Source organism: Eschrichtius robustus, chromosome 16 (genome assembly GCF_028021215.1).
Source record: "Eschrichtius robustus isolate mEscRob2 chromosome 16, mEscRob2.pri, whole genome shotgun sequence".
NCBI lineage: Eukaryota > Metazoa > Chordata > Mammalia > Artiodactyla > Eschrichtiidae > Eschrichtius > Eschrichtius robustus.
In genome coordinates this window covers 4,689,055-4,712,681 of record NC_090839.1, presented here as the reverse complement: position 1 = coordinate 4,712,681, position 23,627 = coordinate 4,689,055, and the positions used below count along the sequence as shown (strand labels likewise).

At 61.6% G+C, this 23,627-nt stretch overlaps 1 protein-coding gene across 4 annotated transcripts; it reads left to right on the top strand.

Moving 5' to 3' along the window:
- Nucleotides 1–1,825: 1,825 nt before the first annotated feature.
- On the top strand, nt 1,826–22,935 carry NPEPL1 (aminopeptidase like 1). 4 transcript variants are annotated; one of them, XR_011070341.1, is made up of 13 exons: nt 1,826–2,050; nt 2,743–2,928; nt 3,495–3,665; nt 7,672–7,761; nt 8,212–8,293; nt 9,976–10,118; nt 14,788–14,865; nt 17,020–17,120; nt 17,811–17,934; nt 18,267–18,443; nt 18,908–19,018; nt 19,561–19,776; nt 20,336–22,934. XR_011070341.1 is itself a non-coding variant. In XM_068524283.1 (13 exons), the coding sequence occupies exons 1-12, from the start codon at nt 1,901–1,903 to the stop codon at nt 19,772–19,774; spliced, it is 1,533 nt and encodes a 510-aa protein (XP_068380384.1). In that variant the 5' UTR covers nt 1,826–1,900; the 3' UTR covers nt 19,775–19,776; nt 20,336–22,935. The 4 variants fall into 4 exon arrangements, 3 of the variants coding, with proteins under 3 accessions (XP_068380384.1, XP_068380383.1, XP_068380382.1); XM_068524283.1 differs by having other exon boundaries at nt 19,655–19,776; nt 20,336–22,935; XM_068524282.1 differs by lacking the exon at nt 20,336–22,934 and having other exon boundaries at nt 19,655–19,809.
- The last annotated feature ends 692 nt before the right edge of the window (nt 22,936–23,627 follow it).

Below are 23,627 nucleotides of genomic sequence, written 5' to 3'. Positions count from 1 at the left end.
GCCTCCCCCGTCCCGTCCCGTCCCATCCTGTCCTGTCCTGTTAGCCTGCGCAAGCCCTAGTTCATCCATCGGGGCAGGGCTTAACGTCCCTCACCTTCCAGGAAGCCCTCCCCCCCGCCCCCAAGTGCCCCACACGCCTGTCTGCAGCATATTTGCAAACAGAAGAAAGAGTGATAGATCTTCATACATGCTCTTCGTACCCTTTACAAATGTGTGAAAACATTCAGCTGCTGTAAAATCTTTTGAGGAAAATAAGATCCAATTAGCGCCGACTTTTGTGTCGGGAAAGCTGAGGGTTTCGAAGGAATTCCTTTCACTCAGTCAGAAACTGAGGGCTGCTCTGTGCCAGGCCCTGAAGAAAAAGGCTCTAGTCCGTGGGATGCGTGGGGCCGTCTGCCCTGTGCCAGGGACCACGGCCAGCTGAGGGGCAGACGTGGAGGGAGCAGACAGGGAAGATGGGAGTGTGGCTCGTGCGTGGGTGGCGCAAGTCACAAGTCAGGGAGTCAGGGAGTCAGGGACACGCTGGGAGGTCAGCAGCCGTGGCGCTTGGCTGCCACACTAGAGAGTTGGCTCTGCTGCTTCTTAAGGTTGGTGATGAAGAGAAAACTCTAAATATAAGAGGACTGGTGCATGGAACTAGCTGAGGTAGCAGAGAGGGGTGCCAACCAAAGGCCCTCGAGCAATCAGGATGTGCACGGGATGGAGTGACAGGTGTTTATTTTTAAATGACTCCTGGTAGAGCTTCCTCAACTGGGTCCCCACCCCCGGACCCTCGTACCTGAGCCGCAGCGGGAGCCAGGCACCCTCACCATCCACCGGGCGCCCCCCCCCCCACCCTCTGGGGGCCCTTCCACTAGCCTTCCCTCCTCAGAGAGGGGTGGGCTCAGGGGTCTTGTAAGCCACTGGCTGCCCCTCCTCTCTCCCTAAGCGGGGTGGGAGGCCGCAGGGACAGCTTCTCGCAAAGGGCTGGGCTGGCGAGGTGACGCCTGGCTTCCTAAGTGGCCATCCCAGAAGCAGCAGCCTGAATGGACACCCCGTCCCCGGTGCCCTCGTCACATCCAGGACAGGCCTGGCAAATCCTGGGGGTCTGACAAAGGTTCAGGAACCCACTAAGTGAGGATGAGGGGATTATGCACACTGCCCAGCATGCCAGAGGGGCCCCGTGCCACGGGGAGCTGGCCCGAATCCAAGAATCACCCAGCCAGTCCAAACGCGACAGGGTGTGGCGAGGGCTCCGGGAGGGGTCCAGCTGGACCACCACTGCTGCTCAGAGACCCCTGGGAGGCCTGCCTCTCCTCGGGGCTGGGCTGGCTCAGGGCCCACCTAGACTGTGGTCTGGTGGACGGGCTGGGGTGGCCTTGAGGTCGGGCCTGCATCTGCTCAGGACCTGCTGGAGCTCAGGTGCACTAGGGTCCGCTAGCAGCCTGCTGGGGCTGGGGGGGCCCCTTCCCGGAACGGCCGTCCGGAGAGCTGTGTTTCCTCAGTTGCGCGCAAGGACCCACGTCGGGACCTGCCCCAGGGCCAGGGCCTGCCGCGGTTAGAGGCCTGCCGCGGTTTGAGGCCTGCCGGGAATGGGGCCTGGTGGGGCCGGGCCTGGGCCTACTGCCTGCGGTGCGGGGCCTGGCGGAGTTCGGGGCTCGCCCTGGGCCGGGGCCTGCAGGTCCGGGCCGCCCCGGGCCGCCCGCCCCGGGCCTGCCCCCCCCCCCCCACAACCCGCCCCGCCGGCCCGGCGCCCCCTCGCGCCCCGGGCGGGCCCTGCACGTCTCGCGAGCGGCCCGGAGCGGCGGGGGAGGCGGGGCCGGCGGCCGGGCAGGGCCGGGGCGGCGCCGAGGCCCGGCCGGAGCGGGAGCCCAAGCGCGGCAGGCGCGGTGGCCGGGGCCGGGGGCGCGGGCCGGCGAAGATGGCGAACGTGGGGCTGCAGTTCCAGGCGAGCGCCGGGGACGCGGACCCGCAGAGCCGGCCGCTGCTGCTGCTCGGGCAGCTGCACCACCTGCACCGCGTGCCCTGGAGCCACGTCCGCGGGAAGCTGCTGCCCCGGGTCACCGAGGAGGTGAGCGGGCCGCGCCGGCCGCCATGCGCCGCCCTGCCGGCGAGCGGAGGCCGGGCGGGGCCGGGCCGGCGGGGAGGCCGCGGAGGCCCCGCCTCGACCGCCCGGCCCAACGGCCCAACGGCCCAACGGCCCGGGCGCGCCCAGCAGGCCAGGCCGGCCGGCGAGGCCCGGGGCCGCCCGCCTCCCAGGAACCAGAGGAGCGGGCTCCCGTCCAGCAGCCCCGCCCGGAGGCCGCGCGCGCCCCGCACCCACCCGGGCCGCAGGCTCGTGGGCAGAGCTGGCCTGCCCTTCGACCAGGCGCGAAGGAAGTGCCCTTGAGGGGCCGGGCCCGGCAGCCTGCGCGGCCCTGACACCGCCTTCCAGAGCCCTTGTGGTGGTGCCGCCCGCCCCCCTCCAGGGGCACCTGGCTGCGTCCCACCCCAGTGCAGGTTTCCAGCGTTTGTAGCAGAGCAGCCTCCAGCCTGGCCGTTTAAGTCCCCACTGCTTAATCCCACGAGGGTGGACGCGCGCCAGCCAACGCACACAGCGCTTATCTAGTGAGATGTGACACTTCTTAATTAGGGACCCTGGGTGCCGCAGGGAGGCTGCAAAAGTGCCCTTTTAGCAAGTGAGGCAGGCGTGTGCGCGCAGGGCTCCTGGCCGGCGGCCCTGTAAAGGCTGGTGTCTGTCTTGTGTCTCCCCTTGTGATGCAGCTCTGGCAGGCTGCCCTAAGCACGCTCAACCCCAGCCCCACGGACAGCTGTCCCCTCTACCTGAACTATGCCACCGTGGCCGCCCTGCCCTCCAGGGTGAGCCGGCACAACAGCCCCTCGGCCGCGCATTTCGTCACCCGGCTCGTGCGGACCTGCCTGCCGCCGGGAACCCATCGGTGCATTCTGGTGAGTGCTTCTGAGGGGCTGGCCCCGCACGGGCCCCTGAGCTTCGGGTCGCTGCGTGCTGGCTGCTGGCCGGGGCCTGTGGCTCAGCCCTCCGGACCGCAGAGCACTCCGGCCCACGGTATCCCCGAGGCGGACGATGCCGCCGCGACCGCGCAGTGCAACCCCGGCCTTACCGCCAACGGGGATACCGAGGGCCCCGAGACGGAACGGTCTACCGCAGATCAGTTTGGGTGGCAGATGTGAGACTCAGACCCAGGCTTCCTGAGCCTGTGTCCGCTGTGCATCGCTGCACGTCCTGCCTTCCTGTCTCGGGAGGCAGTTGACCCCATCTGGTGGCTGACATTTTCTTTCTCACGTCGTGGGACAGTGATTCCGGGGAAGGCCCCTGGGATGATGGCTTTGCTGGGGCATCTCCGTCCAGATTGTTTCCACAGTGGCCTCTGACCCAGCTCTGGGGCCCTAGCACTTCCTGATGGCGGCTCCCATGGGTTGGGCCCTGGGTCCCATCCCCCCCCCCCAACCCCGCCTCGCTCCCCCTCACCACGGCTCCACTCTCTGTGCTGCAGATGGTCTGTGAGCGGTCGGACGCCTTCGCCTCGGCCTGTGCCCTGGCCCGCGCTTTCCCGCTCTTCACCCAGCGCTCGGGGGCATCACGGCGCCCGGAGAAGAAGACCGTCACGGTGGAGTTTTTCCTGGTGGGACAAGACAACGGGCCAGTGGAAGTGTCCACTTTGCAAGTGGGTGTCTGGAAGCTCAGACCGGGTCCCCGCGCCGCACTCCCCGCCGCCCCCCAGCTTGGGCAGAGCTCTCTTTCCCACTCCCTGGGAGGACAGGACAGGGCTGCTGGAATTCCCGAGAAAGCCCCCCGGGGCCTGTCCAAAGCCGGGCAGCGGGCTCCCTCCCCCCAGGGTGGTCTTGTTCTCAGGGTTCGGTTCTGTTCAGCCAGTGTTTATCGAGCACCTGCCCCGTGCCGGGCGCTTTCATGTTTCGATACTAATAATCCTGCCCGTGTATATATCGCGTTACCCTTTATGGTGCGCTTTTACATGTGTTATTTCATTTGATCCTCCTTCGTTTGATCCTTTTGAGGCACGGCGAGGCTGGAAGTGATTTCCAACCTAGAAGTCCTTGTGTGGGCCAAATGCCAGTTTCCCTCCCGTGGCGACCCCCCCAGCCGAGTGGTGCTGTGGTCCCATCCTCCCCACCTGCAGCCCCCGCTCCAACCGCCAGACTCAGGTGGTCCTTTCCCCTCCCCTCCCCTCCCTCACCCGTCACTCTGTCTCAGGCCCCTTGAGCACCCCCTCACCCGCTGTGTGCCCCCAGGTCTGTAACTGCTTCCCCTCCACCTGGATTCTGTCCCCTAGGAGGAGGCAATGTGCCTCATCTCTGCCCTCCTGAGGCGGCGCCTCTTTTTTCTTCCGTTCACCTCCCGTGGTCCGCTTGCTTTGCCTGTCTTAACTCCCTTTCCCCCCTCAGCCCACCAGCATGGAGTTCGCCCACCCCCTTCCTGACATTGTTTTCCAAGGACCACATCTGCCTGACTTGAGCACTGGTCATCCGTCCTTGTGGGGCACCCGCCCAGCCAGGAGCCTGAGCCTTCTCTCCTCCCCGTACCCCTCCCGCCTGCCCCGCCCTCTCCGCATTCCCTTTGTGCGCCGCCCCCCCCCCCCCACCATGGGGGCATTCCGGCCTCACTCCCTCCTCTCTGAGTGGTTTCAGTGCCCCTGGGCTCCAGCCTGCAGTTGGACACCAATGATCACTCCTTCCCTCCCGCTCCAGGGAGTTCCTTCTGAGTTCTGGGCTGGGGCTGGAGACCTGAGCATCCTCTACCCGCTCCGAGCCCCTCTCCTCCTGCCCTCAGCCACAGGGACTGGCTTCCTGCTGTCCCTTGGCCTCGCCAAGCCCGGTCCTGCTCAGGGTCCCTCTCCAGGGCCCTTCCGGCTCTGGTTCTGCCTGGTCTCAGTCCGGCTTCTGCCCACATCCCTTCCTCGGGGAGGCCTGGCCATCCTGGCTAGCCCGGCCTCTCCCACACTGCCAGGCCCTCTGCCAGCCGAGAGCCACTCACGCAGGACATGACGCATCTGAGTTTAGCCTCTGTGCCCTGCGCTGGAATCGGAGTCCCCCAGCCCCCGGAGGGCAGGGTCCTGGTCCTGTGCATAATAATCCCCGCACCGGCCTTGTATGTGATGAAGGGTCTCCCTGGTCCCTACATCCCACCCATCCTGCTTTGCCCACCTGCACCCCACTGTTCTCTGGGACCACGGCGGCAGCCTCCTAACTGGCCTCGCTGCCTCCAGACGCCCCCCTCCGGTTCCGCTTCCCACTGCCTCACAACCAGGCAGGGGCCGGCGCTTTGCGAGTGCTTGTCAGGTGTCAGGCGCTGCTCCGAGCACACGTGTGCACACACACTTAATTCTCACAACTGCCCAGTGAAATGGGTTCTGTTACTCTCCCCACTTTAGAGTGGAGCAAACTGAGCCTCAGAGATATGAAGTGACTTACCGGGGCCACGCCAGCATGGGGTAGAGCCAGGCTTAAACCGCGGCCGCCGTCCGTCAGCCCTCTTTCTCTTCTGTCTTGGATCGTGAGCACTTGAGGCTCTGACACCCCGGCTGGCCTTTGCCTCACCACGGGGGCCGCCTAGACCCCATCTCTGTGGCCTCTCATACCCTCCTCCTCTGTGGCATCTGGTGGAACACTGTGTTGTGATTCTCTGCTGGACTTGAGTCCCTTGGGCATCTTTGAATTCAGAGTCTAGTGTGGGGCCTGGCGCGCCGTAGGTGCTCACGTGACGTGGATGGAATGAATGAATGAGTGAACGGATGATCCTGCTTTCGTGATGAGGAAACCGAGGCACAGTGAGGTGCAGGCTCCTACCCCAAAGGTGCGCCCTCGCACCTGAGCCTCCGCTGCGCTCACAAGGTCCGTGAGGCCGGCACTGACGCACCTCCCCGACAGCGGCCACAGGTCTGTGCAACCCCCCACAGACAGAGAGCCTCACCCTCCTGGGGGAGAGCCCGCTGCCAGGCAGTGCAGGCTACACGGCACATCTCGCATCTGAGCTGTCAAGTACTCTGCCTCTGAGGCGCCAGGGTTTAATTACCTCGGGACAGCCTGGGAGGTGGCTGGGCTGGCATTGTGGACCCAGAGCCTGCCCTCCCCGCCCCCGCGGGGCTGGAAGAGGCGGCGAGAAACGGGATGCCATCCTCACCCCCGCCAAACCCACGCTGCGCCTCTCTCTTGATGTTGCCTCTTCCCTGCACTGGGAAAGGCAGCCAGGCCCTGGAGGTGGGTGCTGGAGGGCCAGGTGGGGCAGGAGGCAAAGCCGAGCATCAGGGCTGACGCGGGTGGACAGAAGTTCTTGGCGGAAGCTGCGAGGGGAGAGGGGACAGCCGGTTTGGGGATGAGCATGACCTCTGCGTGTGCATGTGCCCCGTCTGCAGTGCCTCCCGCGGTGGACGGGGTCAGGCTCCTGCTCCCCTTTGGGCGCTGGGTCGGTGCACAAGGCCGCTCTGTCTGTGTCCTTCCCTCCTGGCCCTGTGGCCAGAGCAGTGTCACATCAGACGACCAGGAAAAAGGGTGGGGGTCTGTGACACTCACATGGGGCCCACGTGAGAAAAACTCCTCCCCAGCGGGCCCAGGGACCTTTTCTCCATTGGGAGGATCCAGAGAAGCTCCTGGAGGATATGGCCTTTGAGAAGTACCTCAAAGCGTAGCTGGGATCTTGGCAAGAGAAGGGGAGTCGTTTGGTCTGCTCAGGCCACCATGACAACAGCCCACAGACGGGGGGCTTGAACAGCACATGTTTAGGACGTCCAGGATCACGGTGGGTCCTGTGAGGGGATCTCTTCCCGGCTTTCAGACCACCACCTTCTTGCTGTGTCCTCTTCTTTTTTTTCTTATAAATTTATTTATTTTATTTATTTATTTTTGGCTGCATTGGGTCTTCGTTGCCGCGCGCAGGCTTTCTCTAGTTGCGACGAGTGGGGGCCGCTCTTCGTTGCGGTGCGCGGGCTTCTCGTTGCGGTGGCTTCTCTTGTTGCGGAGCACAGGCTCTAGGCGTGCGGGCTTCAGTAGTTGTGGCTCGTGGGCTCTAGAGCACAGGCTCAGTAGTTGTGGCTCATGGGCTTAGTTGCTCCGCGGCACGTGGGATCTTCCCGGACCAGGGCTTGAACCCATGTCCGCTGCATTGGCAGGCGGATTCTTAACCACTGCGCCACCAGGGAAGCCTGCTGTGTCCTCTTCTTAGGGGCAGTCATCCCATCATGGGGCCCCACCCTCCTGACCTCATTGAATCCTGATCATCTCCTAATACCATCCCATTGAGGGTCAGGGCTTCAGGACATTCAGGCCATAACAGAGGGCAGTACCTCCTCCTGAGGCCAGACATAATGTGTGTTCAGAGCCAGGCAGGAGGGCCACCTGCCACCTGGATGAGGGGCGTACGTAGCAGGAGATGAGGTTTAGAAAGCAAGGTGGGCCCCATGTAGGCCACGCAGGATGCCAGACTTGAAGGGTTCCTCTGTGATTCTGGAGCTGCGTTGGACTTTCTGTAGACGGCTGGGGGGTCACGGGCAAACTTCTGCTTCCCTTCCACCTGCCCTCGCTCCCCTGGCAGCAGCCCTGCAACCTCCCCCGGGGGGAGGTGTGCCTCTGACACCTCTGGGCCCCTGGCCATTGGATGAGGAGGGATGCCTTCCACCTGGTCCCAGGGCCCCAGTGACGGCCTTTTGTTTCTCCTAGTGTTTAACAAGCGCCACAGAAGGCGTGCGGCTGGCAGCCCGCATCGTGGACACGCCCTGCAACGAGATGGACACAGACACCTTCCTCGAGGTTCGTAGCCCTGGGGTCCTGCCGGGACTGGGACGGTGTCGGTAGACCTCAGGGAGAGTCAGGAAACCCAGGGCTGCAGGGGGATGGTCCACAGTCTCTGCACCTCATCTGGGGAAGCCGTGGGCTGCTGCGGACAGAGTCCTGCCGTCCATCCAGAGCCAAGGGGCCCCCAGGCCTCAGCTGAGGGTGGAGGGAGGACAGAGCTTCCTCCCCAAGGCCCCTCAGCAGGACTCCAGCCATGAGCTGCAGGAAATCGCAGAGTTTGGAGGGTGAGCCGCCTCTCCTGGGTTCAATCATGCTCGGAGCCAAGAGTCAAAGCCACGGCATCCCGGCCCATCCCTCTCCCACCGTAAAGCATCTGCTCACCCCTGGCCCAGGCCCTGGCCTCGCCCTGATTTAAGCCGTCTTCACGTGTTTGTGTGTTGTTGTTTTTTCCATGAACACATCCAGGAGATTAAGAAAGTTGGAAAAGAACTGGGGATCGTCCCAACCGTTATCCGGGACGAGGAGCTGAAGACGAGAGGGTTTGGAGGTGGGTCGGGGCTGGTCCTCGCAGATCCTGGCCTCAGGAGCGGCCCGGGGTACCTGGGCGGCAGGGGGGCACCAGGCTGCACGGTGTGTCGTCCCAAGCTTCGCCCTAAGCTCTGCCCTGAAGGAACCCAGCCCGCGTCCAGCCCCGAGGCCAGACCCTGGGAAGCAGACCATCTGTGGGGGAGAGAGGAGGCAGCGATTCAGATTCTGATTCAGATCCTGGAAGCCTCAGGATCCAAGACCTCCCCCGCCCACTCGCTCTGCAGCCTCCCACATGCTGCCGTCCTGGCTCCCTGGCTAACCCAGCAGGGCCTTTCTGTTCCTCGAATACACAAGTTCACGTCCACATCAAGGCCTGCACTTGCGGCCCTTTCTGTCTGGGATGCTTTCCCCCGAGGTAGTCTCACGATAGGGCTGTCTTACCCTGCACGTCTTGGCCACCTCCTCAGAGGGCCTTTCCTGATTGCCAGGCCCGTCCTTCCCTAACTCCCAGGCACTGAGATGCGGTGACGACTAGGACAGGAGCTTTCTGTCTGGCTGGGAAGGTCACTGTCGTTGTTACCTGAGGCTGCAAAGCCAATTACCCCGGAAGGTAGCAGCTGAAAGCAACACGTGTCCAGTTGTCTTGCAGTCCTGTGGGTGGGGAATCAGGCATGGCTTAGCTGGGTCCGGCCCAGCGTCTCTCGAGACTGCAGTCATCTGAAGGCCCCACTGGGGCTGGCCACGTGCTCCCAGCAGGGCTCACTCACGGCCCTGCCAGCAGGCCTCTGGGCCCCACTGGCTGTTCCTTGTCTTGTGGGCCTGTCCTTGAGCAGCTCACAACGTGGCAACTACTTCTCTTCAGAGCAAGGTCTCCAAGCAAGAGATGAGAAAGAGCAAGCAAGATAGAGGCAAGGTCTTCTTTTGTCACCTAATCTTGGAAGTGGTCTTGTCATCTCTGCCACACCCAGAGGAACTGAGACATGCAGTCCTGCCCACACTTCGGGGAGGGGATCCACACAATCATGAATGCCCAGGGGCGGAATCTGTGGGCACGTGTTAGGGGAGGGAGAGGCAGTTCAGTCAGAAAGCTTCACAGAGGAGGTGACGTTTGCAGCGGGTCTTGCAGGATGAGTAGGAGTTTGTCAGGCAGCTATTACTGCCTCTTGTCCTGGTTGCTACGATTGTTCAGTTCGATTACTGGGGGGCCTTGAGGCATGGGCTGTGCCCACAGCAAGCCACAGTTTTCTTGAGAAGGTGGGGCATAGAAACCAACAGTGAGGCAGTGGTGGGAGCGAGGTCGGAAAGGGAGGTCCATCCTGAGTGCACAGAGAGGTCAGGGAAGGGAGGGCGAGCAGGGGCTGGAGCGGCCTTGAAGAATTATCCAGAAATCGTTTCATTCTGCAATCCTGTTCACGTCTTTCTGGGAATGATACAGTATTTTTTTTCTCAGCGGGTGTTCTTGCCTCACAATACTTTGTGTGGAATTCATTTGCAGTCCCAGGGCAGTGAACTCATTTGCCTTCCCCGATCCCACACCAGCCAGGGGGCGGGAGGGGGCGGGAGGGGGCAGGGAGCTGTCCGGGAGGAACGTCCACAGGCCAGTGGCTACTTCGGGGGGAGAGCAGTGTTGCTGGGGGGCTTCCGGGAGTCCTCCGCTGGGTCCAGCCCGCGCCTCGCTGACGTGTCCTGTGCTTTCCCTAGGGATCTACGGTGTGGGCAAGGCTGCCCTCCACCCCCCAGCCCTAGCCGTCCTCAGCCACACCCCAGACGGAGCCACCCAGACCATCGCGTGGGTGGGCAAGGGCATCGTCTACGACACCGGGGGTCTCAGCATGAAGGGAAAGGTGAGGTGCGGGGCTGGGGCTCGGGCGGGGCTCGGGCGGGGCCGGGCGGGAGGGCCCCTTCTCAGGCGTCGGAGGAAGGAGCAAGGTTCCTGGGCCTCGGAGTCGGGGTGTCCAGGGGAGAGGCCGTGGGGCCCAGTCCCCCGAGAGGCAGACGATTTCACGCCCGCACTTCAGGCAGGAGGCAGGAAACAGAAAATCTGGAGAAGAAGAAGGAAGGGGTCTGGGGAGACGCCCACCGTCTCCACGACCGTCTGAGGTCCCCCAAGAGGATGCTTAGTGGTGGTCCTCACGAGCCCTTCGGAAAGCAGACGCCCTGGTTCAAGGGAGGGGAGTTTGGGCCCGGAAGCCAGGCGCCTGGGAGCGTTGCTGGGAGGCTGCAAGTCCCAGAGTCTCTCTTAAGGGTGGCCCCTCCTCACGCCCGGGGGCCTGCCCTGCACCAGGAGGAGGAGGAGAGGTGTCTTCATCTGCTCACCCCACGTGCAGGTGCTCCAGGCCTGGGCTGGGCTCTAGGGGGAAACTGGGAAGGAGACCTGGAAGAGCAGAGTCAGCCATCCCAGAGAGGGAGCTTTAGACGGCTGAGCGCAAGCTAAGCTCGCGCAGGGAAGACATTGACGACTGGCAGCCCTCGTGGCTCTCAGACGCGTCCTCTTGGCCCAGATGGTGTTTTAGAATCCGAATTAGGTACCAGCATTTAAAAACAGGTAGAATTCTCACGGGACTGGGTCTCTTACCTTTTGTAAACTCAGAGGACCTGGCAGCGCTGGTCCTGTGTCGCACCTGGGGGCATCGTGCTGGAGCTAAGCGGCAGCTGCCCCTGTGGACGCGCCTCCTTCCTCTCGTTGGCCGCCGGCCCCACCACCCGCTGCCGCTCCTCTGACGTCACACCCCAGGGTCAGCTGCTATTTAGGGGAGGGCTTGTGCTGCTACTTTTTGCACTTCTGTATTTGGTACCTAGAGTGGATGATCTTTTTTTTTTAACATCCCTCCTCTTCTAAACAACAAAATTATTTTCAGGACTAATTGGGAAATGAAACAAATAATAAATGTTTAAAAAAACCAAACACCAGTAGTGAATTCCCCGATAGTGAATTCCCTTTTATTGAATTCCATATATATTATCATGCCAATAAAAAATTAAAAATGAATGTTATAGTACAAATAAAGAAAACAGTCATCCATTAACACTTTTAAACAGCATTAATGTGGGCTTCCCTGGTGGTCCAGTGGTTAAGACTCCACCTTCCACTTCAGGGGACGTGGGTTTGATCCCTATTCAGGGAAGTTCCGCATGTTGTGAGGTACGGCCAAAAAAAAGAAAATAGCATTAATGTCATTTTTGATAGAAAAAACTGATACCTCCATGTTGTTCTCTCGTGGTGATGTATGCCAGCATCAGACTCTGCTGTCAGGCCTTAGCTTCTGCGGATTTGTCAATGACTTTAGCAACATTAGTCATCTTCACATCTTTATGTTCACTAGACAGAGGTACCAGATTGGTCAGTCTGTGTTCACTCGTAGTTGATCCAAAACAACACAGTTAATTTTAATTTTGAAGAGTTTCTATCACATGAAGCAACTGATACACAAATACTCAGGGGAAGTCTCCAACAGTAGGGTCCCTCGGCAGTGACTGCTAAGAATCCCATTTCCCAAGAAGCTCCCAAAATTGGTATAGCGTCCGTGTCTCTGGTCCTTTGAGATCAACTCCAGCAGCTTTCAGACGTCTGTGGAGTAAAAACGTTTTAAACACCATGACTCCAGTGGTTCCCCGAGACTGTGGGCAGCAAGGAGGCTCGCTGCTCCCCGGGGTTCACTCCGAGCGCACCATCCGAAGGCAGGAACTCGCCATCACAGGCGCTGTGGACACTGACCTGCCGCATCCAGAGCCCGCCCGACTCGGAACCAGGGCACCTCGCGGAGTCTGTGCCCCTGGCAGTGATTAGTATCCGTGTAGGATAGTGTTGCTGGAGTTAATGCTGTAGGAGTTAACATAGGTGGATTTGAAGCTTTTATTTATGTGATTAGGACTCGCTTCAGCCAACAACGGGAGGAATCTTTTTCCACTGATGACAACAGGCAGACTGACTTTTAGTCGGTTTATTACCGTTTTAAATTCTCTGCAGATGATGTGCCCCTCTAGCTGCACCTGGTGCTGGTCCCCCGCCCACACCCTTGACAGGGGCTCTTGCCCTGAGTTCTGGGGGGCAGAATTTCAGGCTCATTTGGATGTTGGCTTGTTGGAGGGCGGGAGTGAGAAGCAGGGCTTCCTGGGAATCAGTCATTTTGCTGGTGGCACCCTCTCCCAGTTTTGCAGGAACAATCCCGGTTTTCAGAGATTTTCAAGGCAAATCAGGATCAGCATGAATTAACAGGTCTCAAGTGTGTTAGACTCAGGACCCCTTCCAGTCTTAACAAGTATTGATTCCAAAGAGATTTTGTTTATAAGGGTGATGTCTGCTGGTATTTACCCTACTAGAAATTAAAACTGGGAAATTTTAAAGATATTTATTAATTCATTAAAAAATAACAATATGACCCCATTGCATACCATTGTAAATAATACAGCTTTATGAAAAGAACTGTATTTTCCAAAACGAAAAAAAATTACTGAGAGGAGTGGCAATGTTTTACATTTTTGCAGCTCTTTAATGTGTGCCTTAATAGAAGACAGCTGTGATCCCACATCTTCTTCTGCATTTAGTCTATTGTGATCTGTTTTAGTTGAAATATAAAAAGAAAATCTGGCCTCAGTCTTTTTGTAGTTAGAAAGGGGAGAAGCATTTTAGTACCCTCTTCAGGTAACTCAGGACATTCTTCTTTGCTATTACGCCAAAACTCGACAGGTGGGAGCTTCTGAAAGGTTAGTTATGATGTGGAATCTGAAACCGTGCCTGTGAGCTTTGGTGTTCTGCTACGTTGAAATCTACAGGTCTGTCTTGAACTTTGAATGTATGATTTTGTCATATCACACATGATATGGGTCATTTGGAAAATATTGTTCACAGAGTTATGCAGAACCTCCAGATTTTGACACATTTCATTATATAATATTTTTAAAAACCACATTCGTTAATATCACCATCTATCTCATGTAAAAAGGTGAGTGTTAGGAAGCCATCATGGAGGCAGATACAAGTTTTCCAAAATTCTGACTTTTGCTTGACAGCTCAAATTTTACCACTGGCACCAAGCAATGCCGGCTGCCCTCCTGGAGGTGAGAGGCTCACTTTGATAGTTTTTGAGAAAATGTCTGCAGATACCTGAGTCTGGGTCCCCAGCATCTGTCAGTGGTTCCTCCAAGTACAATGGTGTTTGCAAGAACAGAGGCTTGCTGAGCTCAGGAAAGACTCAGGGCCCGCTCCCACTTGGGCTCCAGCCGACCCACCGTGACCGACTGCCGGGCGTCGGGGAGAGAGAGCAGGGCCTTCCCGGCACCTTCCATCTCATCACAGACGGTGTTGGGAACGGCTGTACTCAACGGCTGAGATTTTGAAAAGTTAATCATTTACTGCCTCAGCAAGGAGACTCGAGTGAAATGGGCAGTGCCTTATTTCCCGGAAGGCCTGGAAGTGAATCCAGTGACCGCCAGGTCCCGTGGGGCCCCGGGCCACGGCTCCAGCCATCACTACCCCTGCCCCATTGGTGCAAGTGTCAGCCTACCAGTGACCAAGGCGTTACCATGGAAATCGTTTCTCTTATAAAAACAGGAACGACAGGTGGGGTCCGAGAAGCTGACACAGTCAGTTGAGCTGCGTTTTTGGTGGGACATTTGTTCTGCCCATGACAGGGGATCACGGGGTTTCAGTGACCATCTCGAGCCATTTTCTGTGTGGCCATTTTGCAAGGGGTTTGATTCTAGGTCTGAGGCCCCGGTTTTCCATTTAAACAATCCTGTGGTTTCTCGCAGATTAGGTCAAAATAGATGGCTTATTTTCAATAGTGCTAGCTGAGTCGTTTTCACTCAACTTAATTGTAAAAGCAGCTCCGTTTATATCTAAAAATACTTTCCATTAAAACTCGAGGCTCACGTAATCCAATAAGGGTTCAGAAAAATCACTCGGTACCTTTCAATCCCAAATCCTTACATCCGATGACCTGTTGTTAATTTAAAATGCGAACCTGTCAGTGTTGGGAACCTATAGAAAGTAAAAACGTGTAGCTGCTCTCAGCTAGCTTATAGAAAATCGTGTTACCTCTGTGGCCGGAGGGCGCCTCTGTCTCCAGTGATCCTCCCATTAGACCGGTCACCCCGGAGACGCGAACTGGGGTGGGTGGCAGGTATCCTCAGGGTGGGGGTGGGATTGGTGATGTCACAGTGACCGGTGACATTTGGGAAGAGCTCCCATTAACCTGGACGGGGCCCTTGGTCATGGCCTAGCCAGGAGCCAGGCCACGGCGAATCCGCTAGCTCTGGACGTCTCCCCCTCCCCCTCCCCCCTCGCACAGTTCCCTTCAGTAACTCCCAAAGCTCTGCTCGAGCCAGAGGCACCCCGGCATCTTTGGCCCTTGCTTCCCGTTGCTTCTAGGGGACCCCAGGCGACCAGTGGCGTTTCCTGGGTTCTGTGGGCGCCAGGTCCTGCACCTCCGGGGCCCTGGTGTACGGGCTGGGGCGGGGGCCATGGTATCAGCATCCGCCCACCTCTCTCTCGCCCCTCTGTGCCACCCGCAGACCACCATGCCGGGGATGAAGAGGGACTGTGGAGGCGCCGCGGCCGTGCTGGGGGCCTTCCGAGCCGCCGTCAAGCAGGTGGGTGTGGCCCTGTCCTCCCCTCACGACCCTTCTCCCCAGAGCGCCCCCGTCCTTCCTGAGCCTCTGCAGCCCCCTGGCCCCTTTTCCTCTGCACCCCAGCACTGGGCCCCTCGGGCTCCTCCACCCAAGCGTGTCACCTTCGTCTGCGCGTCTGGCTTCTCGGGTCCCCGCTGAGTTCTGAGAGCCTCTCCCGTCCGGACCGAAACGGGAAGGGCGCCGTGGAACAGGCTGCCCGCCCGGCCTGCCCGCTCACACTCGGGGTCCGGTGCTCAGGGTCGGGGTCTGGGGAGGGCCGGGCTGCTGTTTGGTGGAAGGGGCCCGGGGTCGGCCCTGGAGTAGCCTGGGTGGCCACTTTGAGCACAGACGTCTAGGGCAGCCGGAGGGCCCGCACTCCCCACCCAGGGCACGCCAGGCCTCGTGGAGCCAACGATTGGAGCCAGGTTCCTGAGCCAGGGGAGCCCTGTTGAGGGGCCAGCTGCAGTGGCTGCTCCCCGGCGTTTGGAGTTGCAGAGGGTGTTTATCCAGCAAAGGGGGGTGGGCGCACACCGGCCGTCCAGGGGCACTTACCTCTCAGCGTGGCTCCCTCGGGCGCTTCTGAGAAGCCCGGCCCTTCGTGTCACCAGACACAAGCCTTCCTTCCCCACAGGGGCCACCTGAGCAGCGTGGCTCCCAGGGGTGAACTTCCAGTGAAAAGATTTTGGCAGATAGTTTCTGCCCAGGCACCCCCGGGGAGGGGAGCAGAAAGTCCGGGAGGAAGGAGGGCTCGGCCTGTGGGCCGGGGCATCCCGACGGTGCCGGGGCGCCTCCCTGGGGTCACTGCGGCAGAGCTGCAGGTCACGGCACCCGCCCCCCAGGAGCAGCGCGTGACCCCCCCCTCTGTGGAGCCAGGTGTGGGATGGGGAGGGGGTCTTCGCCCTCGTCCCCTCGCCCTGCTCGGCACACACAGGCCCGGCCTGGGGGCAGCACCCAGCTCACCTGCCCGCCTGGGGCCCTGCGGGCTGAGCCGGGCCCGGCCCCTCGGTGGATGAGCTCGACAGGGATGCGAGGGGAAAGGCCCAGCTGCTGCTTGTTGGCAGCTCGTGGGGGAGCGTCTGGAGAGCTCACGTGGCCGCGCTGCCCGGAGCCTTTGCTGAGGGGCCCGGGTGACTGCCCGCGGAGGGTCTGTCCTGGCGTTTAGACAAGGAGGCTGGGAGGCGCCCCAGCAGGTGGACCCGTCCTGTGTGCAGGGAGCTGCTTGGCAGTTAACGCCGATCCATCAGCTGGCGGCCGTGAGTGGCCTCGGGACTCCTCTGGACCCTCCACCGCCAGGGGTGCTGCCGTGGGGTGCTGAGGGTCCCCACCCCACAGGGGCCGAAGCCTGGAGGCTCCGCTTGTAACTGGTTTTTTAAGAAAAGGAGCGTGCCTCAATATGAGCCTCAAAATGCGTAACGATGGTGACAGATCGTAACCCACAGAATAAGTATCCACACGTCATACTGGTAGGCATAAGTCATTTATTCACAGCAGAATCCCAGTTGCTTGCTGTAGAAGTGATAGAAATAGAAAACCACCATTTGGCAAACAGCAGCGTAGTAATTGTTTCAGGTGAGAATGATCAACAGATGCTGAAATCAGAGGTGAGGGTGGTGAGAATGGGAGCGAGGAGGCGAGTCCACGCAAGGGCTTCCGTGGTGGGGCACGGGGGCGGGGGTCACTGTGTCCCCGTGCACTCCACCGGGCAGGGACGGCACACGCAACATGAGCGCAGGCACAAGCAAACACCAGAGACAAAAGGCCAACCTCGGAAGCTCGCAGATCTGCGGGTTTGTGTGGTGAGGGACCTTGACCGCTGGCCACCCTGTGTGGGCGGGAGACAAGGGCTGAGCAAGGCCCCTGGGGAGCGGCCGGGCTGGGGCTCAAACCCGGCAGCTCAGCCCCGCTTCCGGGCTCAACGCTGCATTGCACGGACTTTGGTGGCGGACCCCTGGCCTAGAGCCCGCCGCCAGGACCACGGGGAGTGCCGGAGGCTGTGCTCACGGCTCCCTGGACTCCTGTCTGTCTGTCTGTCTGTCGCTGTCCTGGTGCATCAGAGGAGAGTTCCGGCCCATCCTCCCCCCTCCCGCCGCCGGCACCCCCAGCCTGTACCTGGAGCCTCTGCCCTTGTGCCTGCAGGGTTTCAAAGATACTCTCCATGCCGTGTTCTGCTTGGCTGAGAACTCGGTGGGACCCAGCGCCACGAGGCCGGACGACATCCACCTGCTGTACTCAGGAAAGTAAGGCCGACCCCGCCCGCCCACCTCACAGTGCCTGCCCCCCTCACGTTGTCTCTGTTGTTGGAACTCGTGGCCCTTCCCAGGGCCCTGCTGGCAGCCCTGGCCGCGCCCAGCTCACCCCGGCCAGGGCCAGACGCTGTGGGGAGGACGCCCTGTGTCAGGAGCCCCTGGGCAGCAGCCGCTTGGCCCCAGGGTGGCCGCGAGCGGGGCCGTGTCACTGCGCGAGGTGTCGGGCGCCACGCAGGGGCTCGGGACCCACCCTGCCTTAGGGGGACAAGCCCTTTCCGACCTTTAGGCGTACTGTCCTTCGGGTGTCTGAAGCCTGCACCCCCAGACCCCCAACTGGGGGGCCCTGCCTGCATCTCCTCCCTGAGATCAGCCCTTGGGCTGCTCCTTCTCAGCTGCAGAAGGAAACGCTCGAAAGTCACAGCAGGCAGCATCTGGAGGAGCAGGGGGCCCCGGATTCGGCATAGCAGAGTCTGCTCGCCCACCCAGCCCTCCCACGGGTGCCCGTCCCCAGGGTGACCCCGAGAGGCACGCCTCCCCTCCTTTACCCAGGCGACCCTGTTCTCCCATCCTACAGATGAGGAAACTGAGGCACGGGAGCAGGGGGGGGCGTCACTCCAGACCTGCGTTTCTGTTGGGGACAGGGAGGAGGGGCTCTTAAGTGGGGTCTTGGCTGCACCCTAGGACTGTGGAAATCAACAACACGGATGCCGAGGGCAGGCTGGTGCTGGCAGATGGCGTGTCCTACGCGTGCAAGGACCTGGGCGCCGACATCATCCTGGACATCGCCACGCTGACCGGAGCTCAGGTGGGGCCCTCCGCGGCGGCCCCCGCGGAGCCGGAGGCCACCTTGACTCTGAGAGGGGCGGGGTCTGCTGTCCCTTCATCTTCGTAACGGGTCGGAGCTGGCCCACGGGGCTCCATGGGGGTGCAGGTGCGCGGGGCCCGAGGACCACAGCGGGAACGTCAGGGCAGGACAGGGACCGTCCCCCAGGTGGTCGCGCTCAGGCTTCTCTCGCTGTCTTGCTGCCTCCCTTTCTGTCGGCCCCTCTTCTGTCCTGGGTGTTCCCCGCCACCCCGACCTGGATACCCTCCGCTCCCCCCACCCCCGGCTCTCTCCATCTCTCCCCGCGTCCCCAGGGCATCGCCACGGGCAAGTACCACGCGGCAGTGCTCACCAACAGTGCCGAGTGGGAGGCGGCCTGCATGAAGGCCGGGCGGCAGTGCGGGGACCTGGTGCACCCGCTCGTCTACTGCCCGGAGCTGCACTTCAGCGAGTTCACCTCGGCCGTGGCCGACATGAAGAACTCAGTGGCGGTAGGTGTGGAGCAGGGTGGAGCGGGGTCAGAGCGACCCCAAGAAACAGCAGCAGGGCGGATCAGGGTCCCCCCACGAGGCCCCAGATCTGGGCTCCGGTCGGGGGAGGGGAGAAATCGTCCAAAGTGGGGGCGCGCCGCTCACCGGTCTCGCTGCCGGCACGTCCGCTCGGCGGGCACCAGGGCGTCCTCCCCACTCCGGGCCCTGCCTCCGTCGCCCCCATCAGCTCTATCGCTGGCGCCCCCTTGCCGGGCATGAAGGCAGACCCCGTAGCCCCCGGGCACGGCCCTCGGGGTCACTCTCTGCTGCTGCCCACGTGGTCGCTGAGCACGGTGGGGTGGAGCGGGTGCGGGGCGCCCAGCGAGGACCCAGCTGGACGCAGCCCCGAGGGCGCTCTGGGCGAGCCCCTCCTCAGCGTCCCCGCCGCTGGGTGCCGAAGGGTCGCGGCCATCCTCCTCCCGCAGGACCGGGACAACAGCCCCAGCTCCTGCGCCGGCCTTTTCATCGCCTCGCACATCGGCTTCGACTGGCCCGGGGTCTGGGTCCACCTGGACATCGCCGCGCCCGTGCACGCCGTGAGTCCGGGCCCCAGGGGTGCCCCTGCCTCCCCCCGTTAGGACTCGCTTGGCCGGCCGGCCGGCCGCTCTGCTCCCCTCCCCGGCCCCTCCCCGCCAGGCTGGCTGCCCCCACCCTCTCTTGCGTCCAGAGCCCCTCTCTGGCTCCAGAGCTGCAGGCTGAGCTCATCGGAAACATTGTGTGTGAGGGTCACACGGCCAGCTGTGGTCCCCCTGACCTCTGGCCTCCTCGTCCCTGGGAACAGCGTGGCTGCTGCGTGAAGCCCTTCCCAGCCGACCCGTCCTCGGCAGGAGGCCCAGGGCCCTCGGTCTCGCCCTTTCCCACCCCAGGGAGATGGGCTGGGGGCAGGGAGCCCAGGGCCGTGTGACCAGCCCGTCGCCCACCAGCCCGGAGTGTAGCGGGACAGGGAGGGGGGCCGTGGGGCATGTGGGGGGCAGACGCCCTGGTCCAGGAGCCAGGGGTCCCCACCCACACCCCGGTGGCGGGTTTGCCGAGCGGCTCTGGCTCGGCCGCATGTGTTTTCCACTGCCCTCGCCCACAGGGTGAGCGGGCCACGGGCTTCGGTGTGGCCCTCCTGCTGGCACTCTTCGGCCGGGCCTCTGAGGACCCTCTGCTGAACCTGGTGTCCCCGCTAGGCTGTGAGGTGGACGCCCAGGAGGGGGACGCGGAGAGGGACACCAAGAAGCGCAGGCTCGTGTGACGCGGCTGCCCCGCCCGGCGACGCTGGGCTCTTTACCTCACTTTGCACTGATTAATTGTAAGCAATTGGAAGATTATACCTTAAGATGAGCTTCGGTTTGTTTTGTTTTTAGTTGTCGTGGTGACGGAAAGGGCTCCTTCTTGTAAGTCTTAGGAGACAGCTCAGGGTTTGGCGGGGCCCCGGGGAGGGACGAGCGGGCAGCACTGGGCTTGTTTCTGTTTGATTCGCCGCCAGCTTCTGCAGACCGTGCTCCCTGCTGGGGCCTCCACACGACCCCGGGCCCCAGGGTGCATGTGCGGCCCTGGCGCTCTGGGCTGCGTGACCCTTGGGCCGCCTGCCCCTGCTCAGCGTCCACGGTGGGTGCCGTGGCCCAGTGTCCAGCCCGGGCCCTGCACGTAGCACCCACATTACAGAGAGCCCAGGCCCGTGCTCCAGCCAGGGCTGCCGCTGCCTCCAGGCAGCCCTCCCCTTTGAAAGGATGGAGGTGACTTACTTCGGGACTCAATTTTATGGAGCAAGAGGAAGCTCTACTCTGGCCCCTTAGAATTCACCGGGGGTGGAATTAAATATGGCTGAACCACATCACATCTTTGCCTCCGTCTCACTCTCTCTCCAGCCCGTTTTAGAAAGCAACCCTGACGCCTGCCCATGGGCCTGAGGCTCCGGGATGCCACCACCTTCTCCCAAACCAGCATCTGGCTTTGAGATGCAGCTTGTCAACCTCGTTTTTACAGATGAGCAAGCACCCTGGGGCCCTGGGGTCCAGGCCTGCACAGCCTGGGCCATCTTGGATTTGAGGGTTCGGAGTGCAGCCTCCTTGGGCTCTTAGGGCTTTCCCACGACCTGCAGTCTGCAGGGAAGGCTGTCCTGACCCCCCCGAGCACATCACGAGGCAAGTGTTGTACGGGTTCAAGTGAAGGTCCCCCCCGGGCATGTTCCTAGGTGCTGAAGGGCCCGGTCTGGCCAGGTTTCAGGGAGACCCCCGACCTGGGCCCAGCAGAGGAGATCGGGGACTCGGGCCCCACCCGGCATGGAGGCGGCTGCCCACGCCTCCTCTGCTGGGGACAGGAGGGCGAGAACGTGGCTGCAGGACACTCTTCCCCAGGCTGTGCCCTGACAATCAAGGTGACTCTTTCTGGGTTTGGTCCCAAGCATGTATTTAATAACTGCCTGCTGTGGGCACAGCCCTGACTGGGCCTGGGAAAGGCAAGCAGCGGCTCCGAGGCCCCAGCCCTGTCTGGGAAAACCGTGGCCCACGTGTTAAGTCGCAATAATAGTGGTCACAAGGCGCTCGGTGGGCCGCGCTGTGAGCTCAGGGAGGCGCAGGGGCCGGAGGGGCCAGGAGCCTTCACGGGTCATTAGCGTGCTTAATGGCCTTGAAGTAGGCAGCTCGCTCCAGCTTCCCCCTGAGAAGCCCTGGAGGATCCAGAGGTCACCGAGGTGGTCCAGCGCCTTCTCCAGGCAGCTGGCACTGTCCTTTCCCCCCCCCCCCATTCCCCCCACCCACCCTGCAGAGGCTGCAGGATGCAGGGTCAGGGAGCAGGGGAGGAACTGAGTCTCCCTTGTGTGGGCACAAAGGCGGCCTCAGGCCCGGGGACTCAGCTGGGGAGCAGCTGCAAGGGCTTGGCATCAGGGGGACCCAGGGCTGAGGCAAAGACCCTGCTTCTCCGAGGCCAAAGGGCCTGAGGACGTGACGGCTGCTTCCCACGGTCCCTCTGGAGCCCCGGCAACAGGGTGGTTTGCGGGCCGGCGGGCGCTGGTGCGCCCACTTGATCACGGTCTCGGCCGAGCGGTACAGGAAGATGAGCCTGGCCGACAGCTCCTGCTCCAGCTGCAGCTCGCCCAGCTCGCGGACCAGGAAGACGGCAGCGCAGAGCCCGAGCACGCGGCGCACGTCGGGCGGCTGGTCGTACATGATGGACCGGGCGATACCGAGGAAGTGCTCGTGGATGAACTTGGCCGCGACCATCACCACCGACACGTAGAGCCCGACGAGGCTGGGTGGGGGGCGGCCGTCAGCGCCACTGTCCCAGGAGAGCAGTCACAGCCCCCGACTCAGCCCGGCTGGATAGGGGCGCGAGTGCTAGCCGCTCACGGCCCCCGAGGCCTCCTGTGAGTGGGTCTGGGGTTCCAGCCCCCGCCTGAGGTTGGAGGGCGGGGTGATGGGCACCCGTGGAGCAGACACACGTTACCCTGCAGACAGGAATGAGGGACAGGACGGTGGGAATGTCCCTTTCTGCTAGTGGCTTGTGTGACAGTAAACCACTGTCTTGGTATGTTTCTGAGGCCAAGGGAACAGGGGCTTGTGCCCCCCCCCCTCTCCTGGGGCAGTTCTGGGGAGCAGGAGTGAGAAGGGGCCGGAAGGTTCTGAAGAGCCCAGGGCATGAGGCAGGTTCTTAGAGCCAGGGGAGCCTTACCCGTATCCTGCCAGGAAGCCCAGGCTCCAGGGGCTGACTTTGTCGTTAAAGATGACCAGCTCCATGTCCTGGCCGCAGCCCCGGCTCTGGTCACAGCCTGGCTGCCACTCCCGGACACCCCGCCACTCGGCCGCCGGGCTGGCTGTGAGGGCCTCCGCTGGCCTCAGCTGCTGCATCCGGACTGTGGCATTGCAGAAGAAGGCCAGGCGGTCCACGTCCCAGGATCCGTGGGAGTGGGCTGTGCAGGAGAGACAACATCAGGCCCTGGGGACGTCTGCAGGCTCGGGAAGACCCAGTGTCACCCAAGGTGACCATGTCAGAGAACTTCCCTCGGATGGGCCCGAGATGGACGTTCAGGGGAGCGAAACCTCTGACGCTCTCCCCGGCTCTCCCCATAGGCAATGCAGCCTCCACTCGGGCGCAGCCTGGCCCTGCACCCAAAATGCACCCCTTTCTCTTGCCTTGTTCAGGGGACCCCACCTGGAGGCCCCTTCCCCAGCCGGCCCCTGGCAGTACCTCCCGGTGGGCCGGTAGTTGTGGTCTCGCTGGAAGGCTCAGCCTTGTCCCCTGGTGCACACTGACGCACCCCTCAGAGCTCTCGGGGCCCCCAGGAGCACATCCGCGACCCCACCAGCCCCCTCCCCCAATCCGCGTTGGTTGAGTTGGAATTTGCTGCATGATGCTTTGCCCAGAACCTCTGTTCAGACTGTTCCCTGGCGAATTGATGTTCAGCAGTTTTGTTTATTTGTTTGTTCTTTAACAAAAGGTTGTTTTGGTTTGAGATTCAGCAAAAACACTCACCGCCTTCTGCTTCCTCTCTGTTCGGGATTCAGTAAATTAGCTGTTCTCCAGTTGGCTTCCAGGCCTCGCCTCAAATGAGCCTCCAGCAAGATAATGCGTTTAAAAGCCCTTGGAAAAGTACCAGGCACCACGCACATGAGAGGCAGTGTCAACCTGCGAGCGGCTTGCTCAGCCCTGCGCCCGAGCCAGGCAGGCTCGAGGGGCCTTGCTCAGGCCCACGGGTAGGGCCCGGGGGCGGGGGGCTGCCTCATGCCCTCCTGCCCGACCCTCTGTCTGCCCCAGCAGTGCCATCTGAGGCCGGGGGCAGGGATGTGAGGGCGGGACGGGTTCTCATCAACTTCCAGCTGGTGGGCCGTTTTCGCTTCGGTCCTATCCGTGGTCCTGAGAGCTTTGGGGGTGAGTTCAGGGAGCATTCTTCAGTCAGGAAAACAAAGAGACAAAAATCCAGAGGCCCGCTTTACAGTCACCTGCACTTAGCGTAGTTCAAACACGAGGGGCCTCGATCTGAAACCGTGGGTTCCTATTGGCTGCGTGAGAAACTCCGCGGGGCTCAGACCCCCCCCCCCCACAAGTCAGCTTAGAAAGTCTCCCCAATTCCGTGACCGTGGCCTCCTTTGCAATGCCTGACTGTCCCTTTCTTCTAATGGGTCGGCTGAGTTTCTGTGGCATCCACGAGCGTGTTTGGTCCAG